The 20,322-nt window shown below is 41.8% G+C and overlaps 1 protein-coding gene across 1 annotated transcript; it reads left to right on the top strand.

Moving 5' to 3' along the window:
* The first annotated feature begins 3,321 nt into the window (after positions 1 to 3,321).
* LOC138978258 (26S proteasome regulatory subunit 7) lies at positions 3,322 to 16,887 on the top strand. The gene is made up of 11 exons (XM_070350925.1): positions 3,322 to 3,470; positions 5,408 to 5,445; positions 6,088 to 6,169; positions 6,457 to 6,531; positions 7,183 to 7,339; positions 8,614 to 8,782; positions 10,025 to 10,189; positions 11,492 to 11,579; positions 14,311 to 14,513; positions 15,182 to 15,278; positions 15,749 to 16,887. Exons 1-11 carry the CDS (start codon positions 3,395 to 3,397, stop codon positions 15,904 to 15,906), a joined length of 1,308 nt encoding a protein of 435 aa, XP_070207026.1. The 5' UTR covers positions 3,322 to 3,394; the 3' UTR covers positions 15,907 to 16,887.
* Positions 16,888 to 20,322: the final 3,435 nt, after the last annotated feature.

The raw sequence follows: 20,322 nt of genomic DNA, 5'->3' as shown, positions 1-20,322 counted from the left end.
GCCTCGTTCTAGAAATGGCAACCCTTCGACTGGCACAAAAAAGTATACCCTTTTCACAGGTCATGAATAAGGTATATGAAAAAGAACGGTCTTATACAGGGGAAGTCTTGAATAAGTTGGGGGGGGGGGGGGGGTACACTGTGTAACAATTCTCTCAGTGACACTCAGCGCATGAAGCTAGCTAGTTGCTGCTGTCTCGATCTATTTTGAACACAATGATTTTTTTCTCAGAGTAGAGTGTTAGTTTGTTACAACAGACTGAAATCATCTTTAATTTGAATCAACATTTTGCAACAATCAATCACATCAATATAGCGCACAGACTTGCACATCACGTTTCAAGAGCCTAGACAAGACAAGAGCCTACTCAGTAAAGGGACGTAATGCTGTCTCTGCGCGCAGCCCAGAGAGACTGTGTGAGTTCTGGATCTGGATCTGGATTCGTTACGTTGCAGGGACCACTGTTGGTCATCTTCGCAACGGATGCGGGAGAGCGCATACAATAATTTCGAATACAATAAAAGTCCTGACTTTCGTGGGACAAGTCATATATACTGTCCCGTCACATCAATGTCTTTTCGCTCTTAGATGTGGGAAGACCAATTCAGGTCGGCGGAGAGTAGTACTCCAAGGTAGGGGTTGTGTTGGACCTGCTGGAGGATGACGTTATCCAGGCTGTATAAGTAGGACGATTTGCTTCTGGTGGAGAGGATGTAGCACTTTTGCGCGTTAAAGCGCATGCCCCACTTCTTGGCCCAGATCTCCAGCTGTTTGAGATCTGTCTGCAGGGTGAGGTGGTCTTGGAAGGTGTGGATCTCCAGGTACAGCAAGCAGTCATCTGCGAAGAGTCGTACTGTTGACTTCGTAGATTCAGGCAGGTCATTGATGTGGCACAGGAACATCAGGGGTCCTAAAACAGTGCCCTGGGGGATGCCTGATAGGACTGCCGCTTCTTCGGACGCTTCACCCTCCACTACCACTCTCATCGTCCGCTTCGTTAGGAAGTTCGTCAGCCACACGTGGATAGGCCCTCGTACTCCGTAGTGGTCCATCTTCTGTAGGAGTCTACCATGGGGGACCGTGTCGAAGGCCTTGCTAAAATCCAGTATGGCAACGTCGACCTGTGATCCGGTGTCGTAGGACTGGAGGAGATCTTTTGCTGTGGTGAGAAGCTGGGTCTCGCAAGAGTGGCCGGATCTGAAGCCGTGATTCCTGTCAGTTAGGATGTTGTGTATCTCAAGGTGGTTTCGAAGGTGGCGGCAGATGACGTGTTCCAGCAGTTTAATATATAATCAGTTAAGACTGAGTAAAAAATTATTACAATCGATAGTTACCAGTGAAAAGAAATATCGGAACACTCTTGTTGTTGTTGTTGTTGTAAAATGTAAGATATGATATGAAACGTTAAAAATTACGTAAAATTGATGCGTTTTGGTCGAGTGGGATGGGTCGTTGAACTGTGTTGTTACAGCCCGCCGAAGTTATCAAAAGTGTTTTTGCTTTTTGTAACTTTCGGTTGGTTTGGAGCGTTATACTTCTTCTTCTTCTGCGTTCGTGGGCTGAAACTCCCACGTACACTCGTGTTTTTTGCACGACGGGAATTTTACGTGTATGACCGTTTTTTACCCCGCCATTTAGGCAGCCATACGCCGTTTTCGGAGGAAGCATGGTGGGTATGTTCGTGTTTCTATAACCCACTGAACTCAGTCTGACATGGATTACAGGATCTTTTTCGTGCGCACTTGGTCTTGTGCTTGCGTGTACACACGGGGGTGTTCGGACACCGAGGCCGAGAGTCTGCACACAAAGTAGACTCTGAGAAATAAATCTCTCGCCGAACGTGGGGACGAACTCACGCTGACAGCGGCGGCCAACTGGATACAAATCCAGCGCGCTACCGAGCTACATCCCCGCCCCGGTGCGTTATAGGGGAAGGGCTCCTGGTAATATGGACCGGCTCCTAATATGGACCACCACCAACTAACGGCGCTAGAGCGCTCAAAAAAGTTTTATTCGCTGTATTCACGCTCTTTGGATAACTTGCACATGTCAAAACAGTTGCAGAAACACAAATCTCAAAACCGTTAGGCTTTTTCTCTTTTTTCACTTTTGGCAGCGTTCACCGACTCTAAATTTGCCGCCTAAAACGGACTCGTTTCTGTCTACAGCCAAAGCTTTTATCAAACAGAAATGGTTATATATGACAGCTAAAACCGTATTTGTTACATTTTAGCAGTGTTGACCCCGAGTTTCTACTGCGAACAAAGAATAATAGCAAAATCTCAAAGTATGTGCGAGTCCCCTAATATGGACCACCTTCAACAAATCGAAGAAAATAAAAGCTAAAGGCTATTTTCATCAATTCATTGAGAAGCTTGCTGGTAATAACCTATAACTAGCCCTCGAGATTTAAAAAAAATGCAACGAAAAGTCTTCTTTTCGTGGAAGTTGATAATTTCACTTATTTTCACCCTGTTTTTGATAAGCTTCTTTAGTTTCCTGGTGTGCTTCAAATAATGCTCTCACTCAACCCGAAACAGATAAATCTAGAGCATATTTTAATTAGGCTGACTTGTACACTAAGTTGTATCATGTTATTTTGAAATATAGGGGGCTTTTTACAGTGATTCGTGAAGGCCGCTTCACTGGTCCATATTAGGCGCCCAGGCTCCTAATATGGACCCGCTTTGTGATTTTTTTGTATTTAATTTTTGCTGAATGTGTATCAAAGCTATTTTACTCTAATTATGCCTAACGGTTAACCTAAGAAAGAAGGACTACCAAACACAAAATGAAACTTCTTTGCACGAAAACAAGCTAGTTATCAGCAATAAACAAAAAGTGGTCCATATTAGGGGCCCTTCCCCTACACTGCATCTGCTCAGTTTTTCAAGACAAAGCATTGATCACTTTAAAACACAAGGATCATCATAGGCCATCATGAATTGTATCATTTTACATCGCATTCTAAGAAAGAGCAGAATTCTCACTATGCGCGCGGTACATTTCTAGAATCGCGTAGCTCAAAGTTGGAATTCCTACAATGACGGCCGTTGTTGGAATTCCAACAAAGCGCAGGTCATTTTCGGAAAAGCGCCGATGACGAGATGGGTCGCAACAAGAACACTATGGATAATATGCCCTTGGCGCACACAAAAACACAGACATTCAAAACAGACGAAAGAATCTGATTAAATTCAGAAAAATCACGGAGAATATTTTAGCAAATTTTAAGTAAATTACAAATGGAGTTCAAACGGTTGAATTTACTTCGTATTTTTGCCGATTTATATAATTGGAAAACCTTGCGTTTCCGGTTAGTTGTCTCCCCCCCCACCGAACGCTTCCATAGCAGAAATAATTCGGTAAAATTTAAGCGTAAATTTTGTGAATCATGCCGAAAGATTATCTGGGAAACGATCAGAGGAAGATTAAAGATGAACCTGAGAAAAAGGATAAACCTATCCAGTGTGAGTACCTGCTTTATTTTTGATACAGTTATCGAATAAAGCTACAGTATCTCTGAATAAATCGGCAATATCGGTGTCCATTTTGCTGTGTCACTTCATGCCTCATGGTCTTGATACTGTGATAGTTCTTCAGAAGTTAAAACAGCGACTGTCTGTGTCACTGCACAGTCCCTGTGTCAGAGTATGTGTGGTATGTTACTTCGTTAAAAGAATCGCATTCGACCGACCTGTTCAAATCTGAGACTGAAAGTGAGATGTTACAATGTTTGTTGTTTGCTCAAAAATCAGGATGTTTTTCATTGTCTGCTGGGCTTAATCCCCCACTCTGATCAATCAACACATTTGCCAGAGTCAACTTTCTGTGTGGACTTTTGTCTATGTCTGCACATTGGTAGGTCCAAAAAAAATCTAAACGCTTCCGACCAAGCACCCCTTTTTAACAGTAAGCACCCCTTTTTAACAGTAAGATCACTTAACATTTGAGAAAATCATGGTCTTAAAGGATGGAGTTTTAATATAGAGAAAACTTGTAGATGTTATAATTATGAACAGAGATACAGGTGTACTGTGTCTTATATTATAACAGAGAATCTGCTGTGTTAATGATAGAAAGAATGTCCTTTGGAGATTTTGTGAGTGTGCACATGACACTGACAGTTACTTGTGCGAATAATTTGCAACTAATCTGAACTCTCAGTTAGGCAAACATGCAGTTCTTGATGTCCTGCTATCATTATTGTGCAAAAAGAAGAACACTACATTTCCCTCTCCCCAACCTGTTTCTGTTCAAATAGGCAATGTTCAATTCAAATAGGCAACACCGACATTCTTTTCTCACCATCAGCTAGAAACCTTGGATTCACCCTTTCATCTGACATGACCCTTAACAAACATCTTTAGTGTGTAGAGCAGCTTATTTTGAGCTTCGTAAGATCAGCACCATTCGCCACACACTCTCCTCTCAAACAACTAACACTCTTGTCTGTGCCTTTGTTCTTTCTAAACTTGACTACTGCAACTCTCTTTTCTCTGGCCTCTGTACCTCCTGCATAAACGACAAAAAGTCCAAAACTCGACAGCACGCCTCATTCTGAAAGCACGAAAACAAGATCACGCAACACCACTTCTTCACACACTGCACTGGTTACCTATTCAAGCCCGCATTGACTACAAACTGTCCACCCTCTGCTTTAACTTCTTTTCTGGCTCGTCTCCTGCTTACTTCTCTGAACTCCTCACCGTCTATTCTCCAGCAAGACAACTCCGTGCCTCTTCTGACTGTCGCATCTCACCATTCCACACACCAAAACCAAAACATACGGACAACGCACTTTTACTTTCTGCGCACCCACACAATGGAATTCTCTCCCCTTGCACATCCGCCACTCTCAGTCACCCCAAGCATTCAAACGAGCACTTAAAACGCACCTCTTCAAGAAATACAACCCCTGATTTTGTTTTCTCAGTCCATCAGTAGGCTACATGTAGTGTATTTGTTGTTTTAGTGATAATGTGATAATGTATATAAACATCTAGGGCTGTTTTCAGTATTGTTGATAACATGTTCTGTTTGATTAAGGGTATTCAGCTGGTATTTCCTTGTTTTCACTACCTATTTTATTCATGTTTTTATTACTTAGTTAGTGGAAGAATCTGTTGTTATGTATGTTTGATGGTGTATGCTTTTAATTAAGCGTTGCTGACTCTGAATGTAGATGTAAATGCTTGTATAACTGTGTTTTAATTTTAAATGTGTCAAGCGCAAAGAGCATATATATATGTAAAGTTATGATGTTGCGCTATATAAATTCTCATTTATTATTATTATTGTTATTGTTATTATTATTATGTTAGAACTTAGACTAGAGTGATTTTGTGTTCAGATTTTGTTTGTAATATTTGTAATGTAAACTAAGGCTTGTTTTGTTTGATTGTAGCTTTGGACGAAGGGGACATTGCACTTCTGAAAACCTATGTAAGTATTTTTAATGTATGAAACTATGATAGAGGTATTCTTGTGTGAAGTGTGTTCAAGGTTGTAACTGCAAGAGCTCATGATTTATAGACTGCTGAATAGACGATGTTCGGAAATATAACTTTTGCCTGGGAGAAAAAAGAGGGCAAACAAACCCGCGTGACATTGTACGCCAATCACTAGCTAGCGGCGTGTTGCTACAAAAATATGTTGTCAACGAGCACGTGTAAGACACGCAACTCAGTAATGGTTGGCCTATCTATTGTCACTTGGTTTTGTTAGCCCTCTGTTTTCCAAGGAAAGGCAACCCTTTTCTGCCCATAAAATTTTAAAAATAAAAATGAATAAGAATACAACAGTACTGTTTGGTTGTTTAAGAAAATTGATAATAGTGATGAAGAGTATATTTATCTCTCCCGAGTCACATCTATAATCTTGCTTTTATGTTGACAGCAGTAAAAAATTCCTTAGGTTCACACAAGATACCCAGCATGACTCATTTTACTTCTCTGGTCAGTGTACTACTGGTGGATGAAAGTTTAAACAGAACTCATTGTCTACCGGTGTAAGTTAAGGTATGTTTGAAGCCCTGACCGTCCTTGCAATGTGTGAACTATACATACATACATGTGCGTGTTTCAGGGAGTGGGACAGTACAGCAAATCCATCAAGAGTGTGGAAGAGGACATGCAGAAAATATTGAAAAATGTCAACGAATTAGCAGGTATGTGTGGTTCATTAAAAATATAATTATGATGGTACAGTGGTCCTCCAGGCAGACTTAACATACAGCATTTGGAGACATTACAACATTTTTCAATCAATCAAGAAGCAAAACTTTAATTTACATGCAGAAAATCTATCTGTTTGAGCAGTTTATCATGTAAACAATGGTTATGCCAGTCTTTTTCAAACTTTTGTGAGGTATAACTAACTCTTTCATCTTGCCATGGTTGTTGCATGCACACTTAATTATATATATGACAACTATGCATTGTGTGCTGTGTGCAGGAATCAAGGAATCAGACACAGGACTGGCCCCTCCAGCCCTCTGGGATCTGGCTGCAGACAAACAGACTCTACAGAGTGAGTTTCATAAACCTTGTTATAACTTATAAGTAATATGCAACTTGCAAGTTATGGTCAACAACTACAAGAAAATACAGGGCATAAGCCGCGCTCATCATGTTTTAGATAAAAATTAAAATTTATTCAGTCGTGTAACTGTAAGATGCATGCAGCCGATACATAACCTGTTGTTCCATTCAGTCCTCAATCTTATTTCCTGTTGAACTCTGTGTGCAACTGTCCCCCATCACTTATGTAGAAAAGCTGTAATTTGGAAGTCAGGCTGTGAGTGTCACAGAATGTGATCAGTCTTGTTTTCTGCAAGGTTGTTGAATCTCCTGCAAAAGTAATGTTTTGCAGACAATGTTTGGAAATAACTTTGTCTGTTTGTATGCATTGTGAAAGAGTTAATACTTTTCCTTTTAGTGAGTCAAACATTTTCACGTGATATTATAGGCCAATCACTAGCCAGGGGCGTGTCTGAAACATGTAGACAAGGATCACATTGGAAAGCTTGCCTCACTAAAAGCAAGGGTATTAACTCTTTCACAACCCATACAAACCCAACGGTTATTTCTGGAATTCGTCTTATCCATGCCTGGAATGAGCAACTTTAAGCAACAATTGCGTGCCATGTAGGTAATGTTATGCAAATGTTTACCTGTGCAGGTGAGCAACCCCTGCAGGTGGCCCGCTGCACCAAGATCATCAACGCGGACACGGAGGATGCCAAATACATCATCAACGTCAAGCAGTTCGCCAAGTTTGTGGTGGACCTGGGCGATCAGGTGGCCCCCACAGACATCGAGGAGGGCATGCGTGTTGGGTACGTGGATGTCTTACAATTTGCAACCTGTCACACATGGGATCTTGTTTAGAGGGGAGCAGTGGCTTAGTCAAGTTAGTGGTTACGACGTTGGTGTTCTGTGTGGAAAGGTCTGGGTGGCCGAGTGGTAAACGCACTTGCCTCGGAAGCGAGAGGTTGCGAGTTCGACCCTGGGTCAGTGCGTTAGCAATTTTCTCCCCCCTTTCCTAACCTAGGTGGTGGGTTCAAGTGCTAGTCTTTCGGATGAGACGAAAAACCGAGGTCCCTTCGTGTACACTACATTGGGGTGTGCACGTTAAAGATCCCACGATTGACAAAAGGGTCTTTCCTGGCAAAATTGTATAGGCATAGATAAAAATGTCCACCAAATACCCGTGTGACTTGGAATAAAGGCCGTGAAAGGTGAATGCTCGCCCTAATAGGCTTGAGGTTTGCTGGCCGATATGAATGCGTGATATATTGTGTAAAACATTCCATCTCACGTGGCAGAAATTAATATGTAAAGCGCATTGAGCATATATATGATTATGCGCTATAGCAAATGTCCATTATTATTATTATTATTAAAGGTTGGGGCTAGGCCCGCACCTGGTGCATTAACTAAGGGTGGAGATTTTTCCGATCTCCTAGGTCAACTTATGTGCAAACCTGCGAGCGCCTTATCCCCATTCGTGTGTGCATGCAAGCATAAGACCAAGTACCCGGGTAAAGATACCGTAATGTGAGAGTTCGGTCGGTTATAGAAACACGAAAACATTGAGCGTGTAACCCAGAGAATGGCTGCTTAAATACTGGGGGGAAACGGTCATACACATAGCAACCTACTCGTGCATAACACTTGTAAGTGTACATGGAAGTTGCAGCCCTTGAACGCAGAAGAAAGACCATAGATGCTTTTATAGTTATTTGCTTTTTAAATATTATGAAAAAGGTGCACAATGCATTCTTGAGTGTTTTCCACTCGCAGGTAAGTGACAATGGAATTGGTCGATCCATCGTTCTTATTTATTCACCAATTATATTTGCCGGACAAGGAAATTGTCAAATCCATTCTTCTCATTACACGGATTCGATTATGGCCTCTTTTTTTTGTGGGGGGGGGGAGGGGGGGGGGGGGGGGTTTGGGTTCAGGATTCATGACATGTTTCAGTCCCACCCATGTTATTATTCACTAATCAATTTTGCCCGACAGTGTTTTCCACTCACAGGTAAGTGACAATGAAATCGTTAAATCCATTGTTCTTATTTATTGACCAATTGATTTTGGCTGACAGTGTTGACCGCAACAAGTACCAGATCCACATCCCGCTGCCGCCCAAGATTGACCCGACGGTGACCATGATGCAGGTAGAGGAGAAGCCGGACGTCACCTACAGTGATGTGGGAGGCTGCAAGGAACAGATTGAGAAACTGCGCGAAGTAGTAGAGACCCCTCTGCTTCATGTAAGTCACTCATGTTTCTTCTCCCGCCTCCGCCTGGCGATCCGCGGGACGAGCACCATACCGTCGAATATCCGTTTGTATGGCCATGTTGGGTTTGATGCGTGCATGCCTGGTTTTCTCCTGTAGATGGGTGTCGGCACAGAAGGTCTGCCCGCTGTCCTCAGCCAACATGCTCCGTCTTCATGGCAGCTCAAATTTTTTATCGAGGTTCTCTCCTCTAGATCCGCCGTGTTTCGCCTAGGGGCTTTCGCTGCCTAGTTGATAGGGTCACCTCGTAGAGGGTGTGGTCATAGACCACGCACGGTCGGTCTTGGGATAGGGAAACGTTATGCTAGTCCGGAGGGATTACGCCACAATGGCCACCTCGCGAAGACCCAGGGTCCTAGACTAGGGAGGTACCCGCACCTCCAACACAATCCCTTCGCCTGGTAGCTTCATCCCCAAGGAGGAAACAAAGCTACCTGCCACACCCCATGTTTCTTCTAAGTTTGGCATTTCTGGCTTCGACGTTGTAAATTGCTACAGTGGAACCTCGTGTAAAGACTTGGTGAGAATTCGCCCGTTTTAAAACGCTATTTTTTCTGTTCATAATGTCTGTAAATGTTATGTGCATTTTCAGGCCCTTTCTTTTTTAAAAATCTATTGTGGAATTTTTCAGATTTTTTTAGTCTTAAAAACGCGGTTCTGCTGAATTGGTCGGTGTCACTTTTATTAATTAACATCGTAATACTAGATAGAGAAAGTAAAAACTGTTGACTGAGTTCTTTTAAACTTCGACTTCAAGCTTGTAACACATGATAAGTCACTCTCTGGTGATAAGAGACGCCAGAGTCACTCTCTGCCATAACCATCATTGAATACTGAAGAAGAAGAAGAACTCTCTGACATACATTTCTGCATTTGCTTGTATGATTCTTGGGTAAATCAGCGTGATAACTAGAGTTGTAGTTGTTTGTTTGATTTTGATAAAGCCTGAGCTCCAAGTGAAAGGCAAACTTCATACACACACACACACACTCACTCACTCACACTCACACTCACTCACACACACACACACACACACACACACACACACACACACACACACACACACACACACTCACACACTCACTCACTCACTCACTCACACACACTAACTCACTCTCAGTCACACACTCACTCACACACTCACACACTCACACTCGCTATCTCTCAAACACACACACACACATTGGATTCAGGTAGTTGTGCTTGTGTTTTCAGCCTGAACGTTTCGTCAACTTGGGAATTGAGCCCCCTAAAGGTGTCTTGCTGTTTGGACCTCCTGGCACTGGAAAGACGCTGTGCGCTCGAGCTGTGGCTAACCGCACTGACGCCTGCTTCATCCGTGTCATCGGCTCAGAGTTGGTGCAGAAATATGTGGGAGAGGTAAAGACATGTATTTTGCGTTTTCTTTTGTGTTTGAGTATTTGCTTGTTCAGAAACTGTTCATCATATCCTCTGAGCATCACAGGAACTATCTGACAAGCTATGTATAGCTCAAACACAGCTACCTATTGACACTACAGAGAAGCGATTAGGGCAGGAGTGAATAGTGAGTTCAGATGTATGCACGTTAAAGATCCCACGATTGACAAAAGGTCTTTCCTGGCAAAATTGTATAGGCGTAGATAAAAATGTCCACCAAAATACCCGTGTGACCTGGAATAATAGGCCGTGAAAGGTGGATGCAGTGCCTAAAGGCAGTCGATCTACTGGCCGATGTGAATGCGTGATATATTGTGTAAAAAATTCCATCTCACACGGCATTAATAGGTAACATGCGCCTTGAGTCGCCTTGTGTGGTGAGATACGTGCGCGATATAAATCCTCGTAAATAAATAAATAAATAAAGATGTGCGTATTTTCCAGAGAAAAGGTGCTTGTGTTGATTAGGCATAGCACAAAATGCATGTCATAACAGAGGGAAAAGTGACCCCCGTGTGCATATTTTCCAAAGAAATGGTGCTTGTATTATTAAGCAGACATAGCACAAAATGCTCACTTTTTCACTGTGACGCCATGGTGGCTGGGCTCAACTAATCAGTTGCATTGTTTTGCCTCAGTGTTGTAAGGGGAGCAACTCCTTATGCACCTCATAAAACCCCTGACATTTTGACATTTATGTCTGGAAAACTTCTACAGTGGAAACACACTATTTTAAGACTTTGTTTTTAAACTGTCTCCCAGCCCCATTTTAAGATGCTCATGTTTCAGATTTTATTTGAAAAAAAAAAATTACAATTTAAGACTCCCTTTTATGAATTGATTTTCTCACCTTCTTGGAGGTTTTAAAATGGGGGTTCATCTGTATTAGAAGGTCATTGTGTCCGTGAATAATTTGTGTCAAGTGTTATGTTATATAAAGTCTTATATCGCGCGCGTATCTCCAGACTCGGACTCAAGGCGCCGTGTGAGATGGAATTTTTTACACAATACATCACGCATTCACATCGACCACTAGATCGCAGCCATTTCGGCGCATATCCTACTTTTCACGGCCTATTATTCCAAGTCACACGGGTATTTTGGTGGACGTTTTTTTATCTATGCCTATACAATTTTGCCAGGAAAGACCCTTTTGTCAATCGTGGGATCTTTAACGTGCACACCACAATGATTGTAGTGTACACGAAGGGACCTCGGTTTTTCGTCTCATCCGAAAGTGTTGAAGAGATGTGATGTGTGCAGGGAGCCCGGATGGTACGAGAGCTGTTTGAGATGGCGCGCTCCAAGAAGGCCTGCATTATCTTCTTTGATGAAATTGATGCTGTGGGAGGCAAGTCATGTTAAAGTTTTTGTCACATTTTTACTCGGTTTTGTGGTGTTTGTTTTTCTTTTCTTTTCTTTTCTTTAAAACTAGAATCGGTTTCGGAGTGAGACAAGATTATTCCTGTTAGTTAAACTCTTCTAGTTCGAATGTGGCTATTGAGTGGCATCGTGTTTCAGGCCTGACGTCACTTGATTTAGTTGTCAATTGAAATAATGGGAGTCAATTAGTCCATCCGGGTTGGTAGTAGTACTTTATTCCGTCTGAATTGTAGAAGAAGCTAGTTCCCTCCCCCCTATGTCCGTGTGGCAAGAATCAGACAGCAGAGCACATCCTGCAGGCTTTTCCATACCACAGTGCTCTGAGGGACACCATCTGGCCAGAGGAGACGGCACCCCCCGCGGGTTAGGGGGAAGAATTTACCTGATGCTCCCCAGCATGTCGTAAGAGGCGACTAACGGATTCTGTTTCTCCTTTTACCCTTGTTAAGTGTTTCTTGTATAGAATATAGTCAATGTTTGTAAAGATTTTAGTCAAGCAGTATGTAAGAAATGTTAAGTCCTTTGTACTGGAAACTTGCATTCTCCCAGTAAGGTCATATATTGTACTACGTTGCAAGCCCCTGGAGCAATTTTTTTATTAGTGCTTTTGTGAACAAGAAACAATTAACAAGTGGCTCTATCCCATCTCCCCCCTTTCCCCGTCGCGATATAACATCATGGGTGAAACTAGCCCGTCAATTGACTGAAATCCGTCAATCTGAAAATAAGTCTGACGGAAATTCCGTCAATCCGCAATTTTGAAGGAAAAAAAAAAAATTGAGGGAAAAAAAAACGAAACTACTTGCGGAACGCGCTTTTGAACTGCTAGAGTGAACCGGTTGCAGTTTGCTTGGAAACAGAAGCGCTTTTGCCCGTGCTCGCGGTAAACCCCGTAGGTGAGGTTTCTTTGCTTTCGGATTCGCTCTGCATCACGATAAAAAAAAAAGTTCTCTCGCGTTTTGGCAGGTATTACGAAGTGGTGACACGATTTCTGCGACAAAGATGCCGGTTTTGATGGAAAACGCACGGACAGATCTTATTGATGCTGGTCTTGCCAACAAATGGCGATGGGACTGGTTGGAGTTCATGAAACTAAAACTGTGTGTGATAAGTTTGGTGCTTGAAACACAAGTGCTTTTCCTTGCGAACTTTGCACTACAGTGGAACCCCTCTCTAGCGACCTTGAAAATGTTGACAAAAATCGGTCCTTATGGAGGGGGGTCCTTACAGAGGGAGGGGGCGGGGTCAGGGGGCCACAAAGAAAGTCACCTCAGATGTTCTTAAAAAAAGAAAACAGAGAAGTTTGAGTTGCTGACGACCGTTTCCTCAAGCAAACTGCTTCGATTTCATGTTTGACATTGTCATGGTGTCCACCAGTTTTGGTGCATGTACTACCCTCAGATCCCAGTACCCTGGCCAAGTTTCCTCTCAAGACATCAAAGAGACCGCGCCATAGGTTAAACTCCCCATAGGTTAAACTCGGTCACTGACCCGGCCGGGTGCAGGAAGTCTTTCCTCTCTCGTAGCTAAAACTGGGTCAATGACCCCTGGGAAGAAGGTCGGTGTCTTTTAACAAGGCCACCCAGCTATCACAATGGACCTGCCTTAGATCTGGATGATTGGTTTGTGATGTTTACTCAGCCCACCCAACCATCACACCTCTCAGCGGTTTAGTGTCAGTGATGCGTTAGGCTGACTGAGAGTCTTGGCTTTGTCTTTGCACAAGCTGTTAGGTCGGTCCTTAGACGTTGGTCGCTACACTGGTGACAACTATATAAGGAAACACATCGGTTAAAAAAAGGGTCGTTGTGGCGGGGTAGTCCTTAGAGAGGGGGGTCTCGGAGAGGGGTTCCACTGTATAAGAGATGCTGCTGCTTAGTTGCTACTTTGTGCAGTGCTACATCATGCTGTTTGCATGTGTGACATTCTGTTTCATCATTTATTTCAATGCTTGTCTGGCAATGTTTGCTTCTTATAATTAAATATTTCGAACTTTTATTTCAGTTGTGCAGTTGTTCACTTTCTATTTCATGTAGTATGGCTGTTGTCAATGTTAATTGTTATCAATTGTGTCGTTGTGTTGGAAGATGCAAGTGTGAAAGGATACACACAAAAATGAATACTGTGAATTGTTTTGATTTTGTTTACCCTTTTTAGAATCTGAAGGTATTTTTTTGACCTGCATGATAGTGTATTTTTTTTGCCAGGAAAGGCCACAAAATCACAATGAATAATGCAAAAATTTGTTTTTGGCCGGGGGGCGTTGCCCCCCTGGACCCCCTAATGAGGCCCTGCCCCGTACCCCACCAGGGCCTCAAAAAAATTTCAGTCAATTTGATTTTCCTAGGTTTCACCCATGTAACATTGAACGGTTGAAAACGACGTTAAACACCAAATAAAGAAAGAAAGAGGAGACAGCGCTACAAAAGAAGCTATACGGCCCCAAAGAGGACTTGGAGAGGACAGCACGTTTCGCCCTGCAGTCCGGACTGACGATCTAACAGCGAACAACAAGAAGAAGAAGAATTGTAGAAGGAAGCAGATGGGGATGAAAGGGATAATATTATTTCTTTGCTTTTTGCATGGTAACGGTTAAAAAAAACTTGGTGATTAACAAGGGCATGTAAAAAGTAAAACAAATTTGTTGTTGTGCTGTCTGAAGAGTTCCTCAAAATGTGTCGCCTCAATTTTCTCCTCAGGTGCCAGGTTCGACGATGGAGCGGGAGGGGACAACGAGGTCCAGCGGACCATGCTGGAGTTGATCAACCAGCTGGACGGATTCGACCCCCGCGGCAACATCAAGGTCCTGATGGCCACTAACCGCCCCGACACCCTGGACCCTGCGCTCATGAGGCCCGGTCGTCTCGACAGAAAGATCGAGTTTGGTCTCCCGGAACTGGAGGTCAGTGCGGAATTGTGGTTTTGTTTGCTTTGTTGTCAAAATGAGAATCTTAAACAAATAAGGCAGAGCGCTGTTTAGAGATCTGATTAACAAAGGGAAGTAATCACTACATGTAATAGAGTAAGTGAGAGTTATTCGGAACCGTTCTCCTGGCACCTAAGAGAATAACAAGCATTGATATGAACAAGCGACTTCTAACCTGACAAACAATCGTGTGCCTGAAGCACGTGGACCAGGAGCATGTGTGGATTGTTTGTCTCACAAAAAGCAAGGGTAATCACTCTTTCACAACCCATACAAACCCAACAAGAGTTATTTCCGAACATTGTCTATTGCCCTAATGTGAGTGAGATCTGATTGTTTTTGGCTGTTTAGTTAGTCTTTTGGATTGAGTGTTATAAAGGATTGAGTTTTATACATGACATGTACTAATAATTACTATTCTTAAATGCACTTTTATTGATGTGCCTGTGTTTTCAAATGCCAGAGTTTGATTCACTGTGTTAGTCTAGTCCTTTGGAATCACTTTTGAATCTAGTGTAAGACCTAGTCTGTTGTTTTTTGTTGTAGCTTTTTTGCATGAGCAACCTGTATGTTTCATGTCCAAAGTCCTTTTTGACACAGAATATTTGACAGGTTATAACATGTTGCATTGTATGTTTGTACAGGGACGTGCACACATTTTCAAGATTCACGCTCGCTCCATGAGTGTAGAGAAAGACATCCGTTATGAGCTGCTGGCCCGTCTCTGCCCCAACAGCACAGGTTTGTCAAGTTACTCATGTTATGATGGATTTTACATGTGGCCAGTACGTCTGTGATTCTCGTATTTCAGACAGTAGTTAGAAAATGTTTAGAAAATGTCTGCAGTCAAAAAAACAAATTGAAGATGGAAATAGCAATCACTGGTGATTACTAGTTGGGGCATCTCTTCTGAAGTAGTTTGTGTGATGATCGTAACTTTTTTTCTAACCTGTTCTTGGTAAAGTTGTAGTTTTGCATGTACATATTGTGAATTTTATCTGTCATGTTTGGTGTGAAGTGTTGTCTGATATAGTGCAAGTGAAAGATGACTGTGCAGTGTCTCTTCTTCTTCTTCGTCGTTCATGGGCTGAAACTCCCACGTTCACTCATGCTTTTGCACAAGTGGGTTTTTACGTGTATGACCGTTTTTACAGGCAGCCATACTCCTCTTTCGGGTGAATCTGTTCAATTCTGTAATGACTTGTGTGCAGGTGCCGAAATTCGCAGTGTGTGCACAGAGGCAGGCATGTTTGCTATCCGTGCTCGCAGGAAGATGGCCACGGAGAAAGATTTCCTGGACGCCGTCAACAAGGTCATCAAGGCCTACGCCAAGTTCAGCGCCACCCCGCGGTACATGACATACAACTAGATCATCACGCCGTTTGTTTTTGGGCTGGAATCAGTACAATAACTAGGGTTGTAACACTTGTGAACCTCCATCGCCAAATGAGTCGGAACACACCTTATGTCATTTCGATTGACCTTTTAAAATTGTCAGAATTTAGAAGAAAAGATCTTTCTTACAGCGCAAAGTTTATGTAAATATCCGTTTAAAGGGGTGTGCAGTCTGCCTTTGAAGAACCCCTCCATCCCTGCCAACTGTGCTACTTAGAGTGAGTTGGGGTGAATTTCAACTCATTTTGTGCTGGGCGGTCACATTTGTGCCAGTTTTTGGTTGGGTTCTGCATGTTCATGAAGTGTGAAGAACCATTTTCACTGTTCTTTCTGGTATTGAGATCTGCGACCAGGAATCTTTATTGTTCTCTCCGTAACAGATTTTGCCTTGTCTTCAAAATTGTTTTGCTGTATTAAACCAGTGTTGTTCCCAGACTTGGAGAACAGTAGATCAGTTGAACCTGGATTGAAAATAGACGTAGGTCCAAATGTCCTGGCTGTCAAAACTATCAGATGGTTGACTGTCAAGGGGTGGGAATAATGAGTCGGAGCAGGAAATTATGCGCGAGTGTCCGAAGACCTAGGCATGGGAACAATACTGTAACACACACAAAATTTGAAATAAAAACTGTCATTACAAAAGAATAGTTGAAAATGTAGAAGAAAAGCTCATAAACAAAATATTCAGCAAAACTGTGTGCAAATAACAGGGACCTCATGAATATCTTTTGTGGTGTTTACATTGTTAATTTCACTCTCAAATAATTCAAACTATGAAAAGATCTGTTCATGAATAGGCTGTTAGTTTGAAGAAGAATGAACCTTGTTTTGAAAAATAGCAGAATTGTTTCATGTTTTTGGTAATATGTAATGTTTGTTTTTGGAAAGTATGGTGTGCGAGTGGTAAGAATGTTTTGCTTTGACAGTTGCGTCCAAAATAAATAAGGAAAGACCATTGGTTTGAATTCTTCAGCTTTGTTAACAATGTTTCTTTAATTAGTTCAATGCTTTGATAAAATGTAGTTAAAGCCCAAGCTCTCTTATGGCCATGAAATGTTCTGCGTGCAGAACAATCGCTGAAAGTTTTCGCAATTATCAAAAGTGTCGGTGATACAGTTTCTTCCGGTGTTTTCACGCCTGATCAATGCTTTTTGGAACATGGCGGTAAAGAACCTTGGGCTTAAAATCATGTAGGTGTGTGTGTGTGCATGGTTAACACACACACACACACACACACACACTGACACATGCATTCACACTCGGCTCCCTCACAATCCCAATCTACCGCAATGCATGCTGTCATTGTGCAGACGTAAAAAAGGCTTCAAGTTTCAGGTCCTTCTTGTATTTAGTGCAATCCAGGGATGACAGCAGTAAATCCCCTTTATTTCAATATCAGATCAAGAAAATAATAATGCGAATTAAGAGCAATTTGCACGTCAGTACTTGTCCAAAAAAAAGCACAATGGGAACAAGATCCGAAAATGACTGGGAATAAACACCCGTCCGGAAACATATAGACGTTAAATTCAGTTTACATATGTTCAGTATTTCTATTAACATAGACACACACACACACAAACGCACACACTCACACAAACAATTACACTAACACACGTACGTGCACTTCATGCACCTACATACGCACAGACTCGCACACAAACGCACACAAATACACACAAAAACTAACAAACGCTCACAAACACACACATACACACGCACAGACTCACACACAAACGCACACAAATACACACAAAAACTAACAAATGCTCACACATACACACACTCAGACATACAAACAAACAACACACACACACACGCACACAAAAAAGTTAAGGATATATTAGATGAGTGACCAAATCGGAAAAAGCCGCTTAGTTAAGGAGTTTAATGCACATGAGGTACTCCCGGGCAAATTTGGTATCATTCGACACTGAGAAATTGCATATAGACTTTAAAACAACCTTTCTAGGTACCAACAAGTGGCAGCAGCTATATGCAATTTTTAGGCAAAGTAGCCAAGTTATTTTGAAAAATGCACTACAGAAAAAAACACCATTGTTGCGAAAAACGGCGGCCTGGCGCTCACCTATGTAACTTCAGCAGGACAGACGACGCACTGCAGATTATCCCAGCCCGCTACACGTTGCGTGAAAAGAAAACAGGCCAAGTACTCTTCATAATCCCTATCGCAGCATCAATATTACGCAGTGCGTCGTCTGTGTCGCTGAAACTGTGCAGGTATATTCTGCCCTTTACTAACAGCACAGCCTCAAAACGGGTTGGTCTTGTCGCATGCGGAATGAAAATGTCGCCGTGCGACGTTCAACGTAACATTAGGACTGCTCTTCCCTCCCCCCCGCCCCCATCTCATCCGTAATGCGTTGCCCCGCAAACGACTAAGCATGCGTCGTGACATAGACCAAATAGGATAAATGGTCTATGGTCGTGACCACCAAGTTGCGCATTTGCGGAGCTACGAAATACGTACGTGTTCGTAACTCCCTGCGTAACCTACTTCATTTGCGCTACCGACAAGACCTCGGCCACAACAGTGATTCGGTCAGAAAGATATGTCACAAATGTGTATTTGAATATCTGCCTTTCTTCTGTTCAAAATTGGGTTTATTGGATTTGAGCAATATATTTGGGTATATGACGACAACCTTCGCTCAAAAATGACTTTTTTTTTTTATTTTTTACGGCGTTATTCACTTTGAGCCTTCGAATAATATTTTACATGTTTACATCAGTGAGTTTTTTTGGCGCCCTAGCTAACAGGGCATACCCATTTCGTATAAATCTGCCGCGTAGGCAGGTTGACCTCACGTGTCAAAGAGAGCGACCAAGCAAGTTTGGAAAACGGCAAGAAATCCCTTTAAAAAAAGATGTTTTCAAGTGCTGTGTAGCAGCAATTAATATGCAATACATCTATTGTTACATAGAGCAGCCCCTCCAAACTACACAAGATGATGGCAAAGACCCTCTTTTTTACATTTAGTCAAATTTTGACTAAATGTTTTAACATAGAGGGGGAATCGAGACGAGGGTCGTGGTGTATGTGTGTGTCTGTGTCTGTGTCTGTGTCTGTCTGTGCGTGTGTGTGTGTGTAGAGCGATTCAGACTAAACTACTGGACCGATCTTTATGAAATTTTACATGAGAGTTCCTGGGAATGATATCCCCGGACGTTTTTTTCATTTTTTCGATAAATGTCTTTGATGACGTCATATCCGGCTTTTTGTAAAAGTTGAGGCGGCACTGTCACACCCTCATTTTTCAATAAAATTGATTGAAATTTTGGCCAAGCAATCTTCGACGAAGGCCGGACTTCGGTATTGCATTTCAGCATGGAGGCTTAAAAATTAATTAATGACTTTGGTCATTAAAAATCTGAAAATTGTAAAAAAAAAAAATTATAAAACGATCCAACTTTACGTTCATCTTATTCTTCATCATTTCCTGATTCAAAAAAACATATAAATATGTTATATTTGGATTAAAAACAAGCTCTGAAAATTAAAAATATAAAAATTATGATCAAAATAAAATTTTCGAAATCAATTTAAAAAAACACTTTTATCTTATTTCTTGTCGGTTCCTGATTCCAAAAACATATTGTAATGGATGGCCCTATTAGTATTATCCAGAAACTTTAAGCTGAACATTAGTGGATCTAACTTTTGCACTGAGAAACATGTGATACAGATCTAAAAGTGTTCTTCATTGAGACAAGTGAAAGACTGAGAGACTTGTGGACAAATGTTATGATATTAACTGTGTTAGGATGTACTCACCAGAAAACCACTGCACAGTTCGTAGCAGGAAACTTTCGCTGACTAGTTTATGTAGTTTTTATTCGGAATCGTGTGCGTATCGATCGCATTCTTATGAGATGAACACAATGGAACGTAATCTTCTCTTCGATGACGCCATTTTAGATGACGTGTTGTTCGAGATCTCATCGAAGAAGAACGATGAGAGAATGTTATGTTATGAAATGTGCATGTGAATATTACTGCATGCATTTTAGAATTAATTCATTATTGATAAGATAATGATTGAGTGAAAGGAAACAGAGATTTGGTTTAGTTAGATAAATTGTTTGTATGTTGTTAGAGGTTACCTAGGGAAACGTAAACAAACACTTTTTGGTCGCTTTGACTTGAGAAGGTGTTATACGAGATCTCATCGATGAGAGAATATTATGTTATGAAATGTGCATGTAAACATGGTTATGCATTTTAGAATTGATTCATTATTGATAGGATAATGATTGAGTGCAAGTAAAAAGGAGATTTAGTTCGGTAGGATAGGTTGTTTGAGCGTTGTTAGAAGTTACCTAGAGAAACGTAAACAAACATCCTCGATCGCCTTGACTCTAAGACGAT

Source organism: Littorina saxatilis, linkage group LG10 (assembly GCF_037325665.1).
Source record: "Littorina saxatilis isolate snail1 linkage group LG10, US_GU_Lsax_2.0, whole genome shotgun sequence".
NCBI classification, from domain to species: Eukaryota; Metazoa; Mollusca; class Gastropoda; order Littorinimorpha; family Littorinidae; genus Littorina; species Littorina saxatilis.
This window is presented reverse-complemented; position numbering and strand designations above follow the sequence as displayed.

Coding starts and splice junctions, on each gene's coding strand:
- LOC138978258 (XM_070350925.1), top strand. CDS start 3,395: ATGCCGAAAGATTATCTGGGAAACGATCAGAGGAAGATTAAAGATGAA. Junction 5,446..6,087: donor TTGCACTTCTGAAAACCTAT/GTAAGTATTTTT, acceptor TGCGTGTTTCAG/GGAGTGGGACAGTACAGCAA. Junction 8,783..10,024: donor TAGAGACCCCTCTGCTTCAT/GTAAGTCACTCA, acceptor TTGTGTTTTCAG/CCTGAACGTTTCGTCAACTT.